This window comes from Oncorhynchus mykiss, chromosome 7 (genome assembly GCF_057628025.1).
Source record: "Oncorhynchus mykiss isolate SJ-2025 chromosome 7, ASM5762802v1, whole genome shotgun sequence".
In the NCBI taxonomy this organism is placed as follows: domain Eukaryota; kingdom Metazoa; phylum Chordata; class Actinopteri; order Salmoniformes; family Salmonidae; genus Oncorhynchus; species Oncorhynchus mykiss.
This window is the reverse complement of record NC_143028.1, coordinates 27,827,011-27,835,854: the sequence shown is the minus strand read 5'-3', so window position 1 is coordinate 27,835,854 and position 8,844 is coordinate 27,827,011. Positions and strand designations below refer to the sequence as shown.

General features: G+C 39.6%; 1 protein-coding gene across 1 annotated transcript in view; it reads right to left on the bottom strand.

Annotated features, from left to right (window-relative positions):
- Positions 1–826: 826 nt before the first annotated feature.
- fer1l4 (fer-1 like family member 4) overlaps positions 827–8,844 on the bottom strand; it is a 97,939-nt gene continuing 89,921 nt past the window's right edge. The window contains exon 46 of the mRNA XM_036983157.2: positions 827–3,742. Within this exon, the coding sequence (XP_036839052.2) occupies positions 3,562–3,742 (181 nt within the window). The 3' untranslated portion in view covers positions 827–3,561. The remainder of the gene's footprint in view (positions 3,743–8,844) is intronic.

Here is an 8,844-nt window from a genome sequence, read left to right as displayed (position 1 = left end):
CTGGATAAAATAAAAACAGCCTAACCAGCTCTGCTAGGGCAAATAAAATAGTCAGTGTGAACTGTTCTCTAATTTGTGTCTGGAAGTAGCTAGCCAACGTTAGCCAGTTTGGGTACTTCAAATCAAATAAAATCAAACTTTATTGGCTACATGCGCCAAATACAACAATTGTAGACTTTACCGTGCAGTTCAAGAAGAAAAATATAAGAAAATATTTACCAAGTAGGCTAAACTAAAAAATAATAATAAAAACACAGTAAGAATAACGAGGATATATACAGGGGGCACCGGTACTGAGTCAGTGTGCAGAGGTACAGGCTAGTTGAGGTAATCTGTACATGTAGGTGAGGGCGAAGTGACCATGCAATGTAAATTGTCCGGTGGTGATTTTTTATGAATTGTTCAGTAGTCGAATGGCTTTTGGGTAGAAGCTGTTGAGGAGCCTTTTTGTCCAAGACTTGGCGCTCCGGTACCGCTTGCCATGCGGTAGCAGAGAAAACAGTCTAGAGCTTGGGTGACTGGAGTCTCTGACAATTTTCTGGGCTTTCCTCTGACACCGCCTATTTTATAGGTCCTGGATGGCAGGAAGCTTGGCCCCAGTGATGTACTAGGCCTTTCGCAGTACCCGCCTTACGGTCAGATGCCGACCAGTTGCCATACCAACTTGACTGCTGTTGTTAGGTCAGAACGCTCGGATCAACCCTCCTCCACAGCCAGAGCATCCACTCTGCATTCTGAATTCTCAGAGAGTGAAAATCTGACAACTTTCAAAGCAGAATTACTTTCCCATTGTTTCCTCAACTGTAGTGTATGACATAACATTCTCTAGCTCTGAGTCTCTACTTTTATTCAATATAAAAAACACAATTTCAAACTTTGCATACATATTACGGAATCGAGCCGGTCGGTCACAAATAATCTATTGGCTGAAAACATTTAAGAGGCATCAGTTAGAATCATATGTAATAGAGTAGATTTTTCGGGGTGTTTGAAGTTGAGGCTAGTTGGTTTAGTTATCAGCTGAGTTAGATTGATCTCAGTACAAATATCTTTCAACCCAGATATTGGCATCAACCAATCTCAATTAAGATGACCCACTATCAGTAATTCAGATTGATCATTGTTCAACAGTAGGTTAGACAATTTTGTGAGAGCACATATGGAGGCCGTGGGAGGGCGATAAAGTTTCACATTTAGGACTAGACATTCAAATTGCTTAAGGACAGAGGTGGTGATGGATATAGAAACATTTAGATAGCTTTTTATCTATATGGTGACACCCCCACTCTACCAACTCTATGAGATCTAAAAACATTCTAACCAGTCAGATACACATCAGAGTCCTGAAAATAAAAGAGAGCCGCACACTCTAGGAGCTCAGATGCCAAAATGTTAATACCAACGTTTCGACAGCCAAGCTGTCTTCATCAGGGTATAATCACAAACACTGCGGGATGACTCATTTATATAGTGTCAAAAGACACAGGTGTCTGTAATCATGGCCAAGAGTGGCCTAATATCATTGGTTAATAATCAAATATTAAAATGTCATACAAAGAACAGCATACAAACAACAAATGGATAGCATACGATCATAGATTCATTTGACTACACAAGTTTACAAACAATTACAATGGCAAAGTCAAAATAATCACAAGAATGGCTTCAGATCAAAGTCTACGTTGAGACCGAAGGGCGCAAGGGTCTTTAAATTAAAGATCCAGGCAGCCTCTCGTTTTAACAATAGATTATCAAGGTCACCCCCTCTCCTAGGGAGAGACAAAATCGAGTGGCCTGCCTCCAAGATGTGGGCCGCAACTGGATAAGTAAAGTTTTTACACCTAATGGTGCTATGATGCTCTGAGATACGTATTTTTAATTTGCGCTTTGTTTTACCAACATCATTTTCCACAAGTCTGCAATGTTTACAGAACATTCCATAGAATTCTAGAAAAATACCACCGGTCAATAAAACTGCTGTAACTCATTCACAGTAAAAGGAATTATCAATCCATAGAAAAGAAGGAAGCCTCAGTATGCTCTTCATTAGGAAGTTGTGTAAATGGCAGTTGTTTTGCAAAAAAGCATATAAGATGGTGTTTTTTCTTGACTGATTGCCATTTGATTGATGTGGTGCTATTATATGCCATATCATTTGAAAGGGCTGTTTTTCAGCGTTACAAATATGTATAATGTTTTCATATGTGGTTTGACACCAGAAAAGTATGCTAATTAATGTACACAGAGGTCATGGTCTCAGTAAATTCAGGAATTCCAAAACTCTTCTACCGATGATGCAAAAATACCAAAATGGCGATTTACAGTTAGTCATAGAATTAGGAATTAGAATAAAAATATATATACAAAAAAGGTAATTTAATAGGATCTCTATGGTTACAGTTAGCTGGTGTTCTAAAGCCTAGTATTTCCATTTCCCTTTAACAGAAATTCTGCAATAACCTTCATGACCTAGTAGTGGACCAGAAGAGAGAAAAGCCTAAACATTCCATATATTAAGAATGACATGAGGCAGGTTATTTCACTGACAGAAATCTATTGAAAAAGTACATATTGTAAATAATGTGGTTGAGGAACATTCCTGATTAGTATTTGTATTTGTGTATTTATTTTTTGTATTTATTATGGATCCACATTAGTTCCTGTCAGGGTCAGCTACTCTTCCTGGGGTCCAAACACACCAAAGCACCCACATTGCATATAAAACAAAAGATAAAGCAGTGAACTATGTTTGTACTGAATGAGCTAAAGATAAAACAGTACATCATATAACATCCCTACACCACTACATATCCACAGCACAAAAAGTTTCAATACCACCATACAACAATATCAAAAATGTGTGCCTATGCATGTGTCTGTACCTTTGTGTGTGTCTCTCCACAGTCCCTGTTGTTCCAAAAGGTGTATTTTGTACCTTTTTTTTTTTTATTTACCTTCTTTTTACATTTTTAAATCTCTACTGCTTGCATCAGTTACCTGATATGGAATAGGGTTCCATGTAGTCATGGCTCTATCTAGTACTGTGCGCCTCCTATAGTCTGTTCTGGACATTGGGACTGTGAAGAGACCTCTGGTGGCATGTCTTGTGGGGTATGCATGAGTGTCCGCGCTGTATTTTCAACAGACAGCTCAGTAACGCTTGATACATTCAGCTTGTCACCTCTCACCTCTTACAAAAACAAGTAATGATGAAGTCAATCTCTCTTCCAATTTGAGCCATGAGAGATCGACATACATGTCATTAATGTTAGCTCTCCATGTACGTTTAAGGGCCAGTTCTGAGCCAAGTCAGTGCAAAGAATTCCTCATCAGTAGCTTTGATTGTTTAATAAATGTTTAAGATTGGTCTAATAATAACCAAGTTTTTGAAAATTACAAGACTTATACAAAGGAAATTAGCACTTACATAGAGTATATCACAATAGCAAATCTACCACACACAATGTCCTAACACAAATTAAATGGAACTTATGATAACAAAGTACATTTCTCATATAGATGTTTCATTCTCCGTCTGATCCTTATGCACTTGTTAACTGTTCATCCATTTACGATGAGCGTACTGATCTGTCCAGGGAGCGTGTAGAGGATGAGGATGAGAAAAACCAGCAGGATTGCCAGGATGAGTAGAGCGATGATGTACTTCTTGTATTTTTTCCAAATGAAGAAGATGAAGGTCTTCATGGGGTTGATAAACCAGTTGAAGGTTGTCTTGGGGCGACTAATATAAGGTAGAATGAGGAAAGAGACAAAATGAACAAAAAAGTTAGTAATGTTTCCCAGTTTCATGGATTTGTTTAATTACATTTTTTAATACAGTAGGCAATGACATAGTGTGAGCAGTAGGACTCATTAATAAGGCATTAAGGTAAATAATAAATGAATAGATGTTTAAGCTTTGTTTTCAGTGTAAACTTAGCGAATTGCACAAAGTGTGCCCACGGATCAGATTCAATCAAACCTTCTAAACTGTATCAATGTTTAAATGCAGTCTATGACCCCCATTTACAACTTCTATAAAAAATGTGAATGGTATGTCCATTTGTATTCACTTAACAACAAACACATGTTAATGCAAGATCAAATGCACTCAATGGCCCCGATTAAGCACAAGTAAATGTAATATTATTCCCTTTTTATGCACTCTATACGTATTCTGACCTTGATCTTAAGCTATTCACCCGCTATTCGTTCAGGGTGGAGATCTAAGAAATGAAGATGTGGTAGAGGTGTCTTCAGATAAGCTGTATTCTGACTTTAACTTAATTCCACCACCTTTACGCACAAGGAAACCATGAATAAGGTTTTGCGAACCTACCGGTTCCAAGTGGAAAAAGCATATACTTTATATTTTTTTACGAAAGAAATAGCATTCTCCATGCACTGTCATTTATAAATGGTTAACAGTTTGGAGAATGGGGATAAAAAATACACATAGCAATTGTTTTAGATGATTTTTCCTTATGATCACTGTGAAACTAGACATATGGAAGCAAACTGAAAATCATATCAACACGACATGTATTGTGGCCCCTTTTCTACAGTGAAATTGGCAATACAGTGCCTGTGGTCAATTCAATTGATTGGACATGATTTGGAAAGGCACACACCTGTCTATATAAGGTCCGACAGACGACAGTGCAAGTCAGAGCAAAAACCAAGCCATCAGGTCGAAGGAATTGTCTGTAGAGCTCCAAGACAGGATTGTGTTGAGGCACAGATCTGGGCAAGGGTACCAAAACATTTCTGCTGCATTGAAGGTCCCCAAGAATACAGTGGCCTCCATCATTCATAAATGGAAGACGTTTGGAAGCACCAAGAATCTTCCTAGAGCTGGCTCCCCGGCCAAACTGAGCAATCGGGTGAGAAGGGCCTTGGTCAAGGAGGTGACTAAGAACCCAATGGTCACTCTGACAAAGCTCTAGAGTTCCTCTGTGGAGATGGGATAACCTTCCAGAAGGACAACCATCTCTGCAGCACTCCACCAATAAGGCCTTTATGGTAGAGTGACCTGACGGAAGCCGCTCCTCAGTAAAAGGCATGTGACAGCCCGCTTGGAGTTTGCCAAAAAGCACCTAGACTCTTAGTCCATGCAAAACAAGATTCAACAAAGATGGAACTCTTTGGTGTGGGGGCTGTGCTTTGGAAAAGTGGGTGGGGTTATATCCTGCCTGTTTGGCCCAGTCCGGGGGGGATCATCGGATGGGGCCACAGTGTCTCCTGACTCCTCCTGTCTCAGCCTCCAGTATTTATGCTGCAGTAGTTCATGTGTCGGGGGGCTAGTGTCAGTTTGTTTTATCTGGAGTACTTCTCCTGTCTTATCCGGTGTCCTGTGTGAATTTAAGTATGCTCTCTAATTCTCTCTTTCTTTCTCTCGGAGGACCTGAGCCCTAGGACCATGCCTCAGGACTACCTGGCATGATGACTCCTTGCTGTCCCCAGTCCACCTGGCCGTGCTGCTGCTCCAGTTTCAACTGTTCTGCCTGCGGCTATGGAATCCTGACCTGTTCACCGGACGTGCTACCTGTCCCAGACATATTATTTGACCATGCTGGTCATTTATGAACATTTGAACATCTTGGCCACGTTCTGTTATAATCTCCACCCGGCACAGCCAGAAGAGGACTGGCCACTCCTCATAGCCTGGTTCCTCTCTAGGTTTCTTCCTAGGTTTTGGCCTTTCTAGGGAGTTTTTCCTAGCCAACGTGCTTTAACACCTGCATTCCTTGCTGTTTAGGGTTTTAGGCTGGGTTTCTGTACAACACTTTGAGATATCAGCTGATGTACGAAGGGCTATATAAATACATTTGATTTGGCCTTGATGAAAACCTACTCCAGAGGGCTCACGACCTCAGACTAGGGTAAAAGTTTACCTTCCAACAGGACAACGACCCTAAGCACAGAGCCAAGACAACTCAGGAGTGGCTTTGGGACAAGTCTCTGAATGTCCTTGAGTGGCCCAGCCAGAGCCCGGACTTGAACCCAATCAAACATCTCTGGAGAGACCTGAAAATAGCTGTGCAGCGACCCTCCCCATCCAACGTGACAGAGCTTGAGAGGATCTGCAGAGAAGAATGGGAGGAACTACCCATATACAGGCGTGCCAAGCTTGTAACGTCAAACCCAAAAAGACTCCATGCTTTAATCGCTCGATGCTGTAAGGTGCTTCAACAAAGTACAGAGTAAAGGGTCTGAATACTTATGTGATATGTTTTTTATTTTTAATAAATTAGCAAACATTTCTAAAAACTTGTTTTTGCTTTGTCATTATGATGATTTTTGTGTGTAGATCGATGACGGGAAAAAGCAATTTAATCAATTTAAGAATAAGGCTGTGACGTAACAAAATGTGGAAAAAGTCAAAGGCACTGTAGCTGTGCCGGTATGGAATTTTTATTGTGTGCCCTCATAATTTGAATGGATGAAATCTGGACACCCAAGCTATAGGCTTCTGTCGGGCTGAACCTGCCAAATTGATGTATGCACTTTAGAATGTTTTAATAAGTCTACAGTATGCCCAGGCTTTTCTCCATTTAATTTTACAATTTGTATCATACAATTTGTTAAATACTAGCCACCATCAGTAATACCCACATATATTTATAACTGTCACTTTAGTGTTCATTTTCTTCATTTTGTAGATTACATTTAGCATCATTCCATTCTGTTGACCTTTTACTTGCTTTGTCACTTCCGTGTAAATTATTCCTGTGGATCGCTAGCATTACTGGATTATATTAGGCTAACGTTGTGCAATAATTTGGGACAAGTAGCCTATTTGAATCATTACGGAATTCAAGATCACATGTAGCAGGTTAAACCTGAAGCCTGGTTTACCACAACTGGACCCTTGTCCTATAGTTCCATGATTAGTGAGAATTAGGGCAGATTTAAATGACTATTGTACACTTTTTTCCATTTCCAATATTTAATGGATTGAACTTGAATATGACAACTTTCAGGATGAATCAAACCACTGTTTTTGATTCAACAATATATTTAGTGCGTAAAGGCTCTGCAAACCAGTTTTTTTTTATGATTCATACATACTTTCCTAACCCTAAAATGTGCGTAAATAATCTACAAGATCAGAGTATTTTTGTTGGCTATTATGCCCGTGTGCAGTGAATTTGCATGTTTGTACAATTGTGTTTCATTGGGCTAAGCCAGGTTTACAGTGAATAGTAGTAGAATCTTGGATGTTTTATTACTTTTTGAATCAGGTGTGGGTCTCTGGTCCGTGTGTAAACTTCCATGACCCTGTGTGCCGTGAATTTGCATTTTTTTTTTTACAATTGTGTTTCATTGGGCTAGGCCCGGTTTGCAGTGAATAGCAGTAGAACCTTGGATATTTAGTTCAGTTCTCCTTAACACACTGATGTGCGTAGTGTCACTTTTTAGCACCTTCTTTGGGTCATAGCAGCACTTCTGATAGGGTTACAGAGATTGCAGGAATTTAGTAGGTCGTCTAGTATTTCATGCATGCTTTCTTATGAAAGTGTTTAGTTAATAAAGATAATTGTTTGTTGTATCTGTATTGAGTTTTGGTGTCCTATACTTTGATGCTGGAACCATACCGGTCAAACAAAGGTGGTGGAAGCATCACTCTGCTCAATACAGTACTTGCCCCACCTCTTGGGTGGTCTAGTGAGCTTTCTTACAACACTTTGTCTTCACATTATCCGGTAGGCTATTGGCAATGTAATTTCAGATATTTCGATATAGGCATTTTTGAAAGAGTATAGACTAGGCCTACTGCAGATGATCTTGTCACAATAAAAAAATATCAGATTATGAAATGACAGGTGCATTGTGTGAGGTCTCCAGGCTGCACTTCCAGACCGATAAAACTCCCCTACTGATTAGGCCTACGTTTTTCGGGACAAGACAGTTATCCTACCTATCCTACCTACAACAACACACTGCAATGAATATTAAAATATACAACCGGTTGTGATAATTGCGTTGTTTTCTCTATAATACATTACAATTGCATTCATACACCACAGTGATAAGTAAGGCCGACAAGCCATACATCATCTAGAGACCTATCTAGCTCTCAGTCTCACATCAGAATTAGATGTTCATCCATGTTACTCAAATTTCAAAGTTGTTGCAAACGTCACATTTTGTAGTGTTCAAGCTTAGGTTTAGGCATCAACTCCGAATTGTTAAGGTAAGAGTTAGGTTTGGGATAGACTTAAAATAAAAATCTAAAAAACAACTTTCTTTTGCTGGATTCAAACTTGCAACAGAGGCAAATGCATCCACCATCCCTGTCCACAATGCCCTAGCAAAACCAAAACCTACTTGAAGGTAACAGTGCTTACTGTTGCCCCTACTGGATTGTTTCCACATAATTTCCTGACATCCACAGGCATGGATGGACATCGAATACTGACTTTTATCACAGGTAACCTGGCTTTTACAGACACTGTTCCAGTTGGTCTAAACAGTGGCGGAATAAATTCAACCACATAGACTAGGCTATTTGTGTATATCACAGTTAAAACCGGAGAGAAAACATGCAAATATTGCATGTAACAGTTACGTGACCTACACAGCATGATCAAATGCAAGATCATATAATATTAATATTGCTGCAAATGTCACTATTGGTTTGCTTGTAGGCTAATAAAGTCCTCACTAAAATGTTTCCAAAGCAGCAAGATTATTATAATGGGAAATACAAAGGCAATGCACTTCAACTTTGACATGTTGCAGACTAAGTATAGGGAGAAGCACCCAGATTACTGATGGTAACCCTACATTAAAAAGGCGCACACCTATTATGTTAGGACCACAGACATTTCCGCACCATCA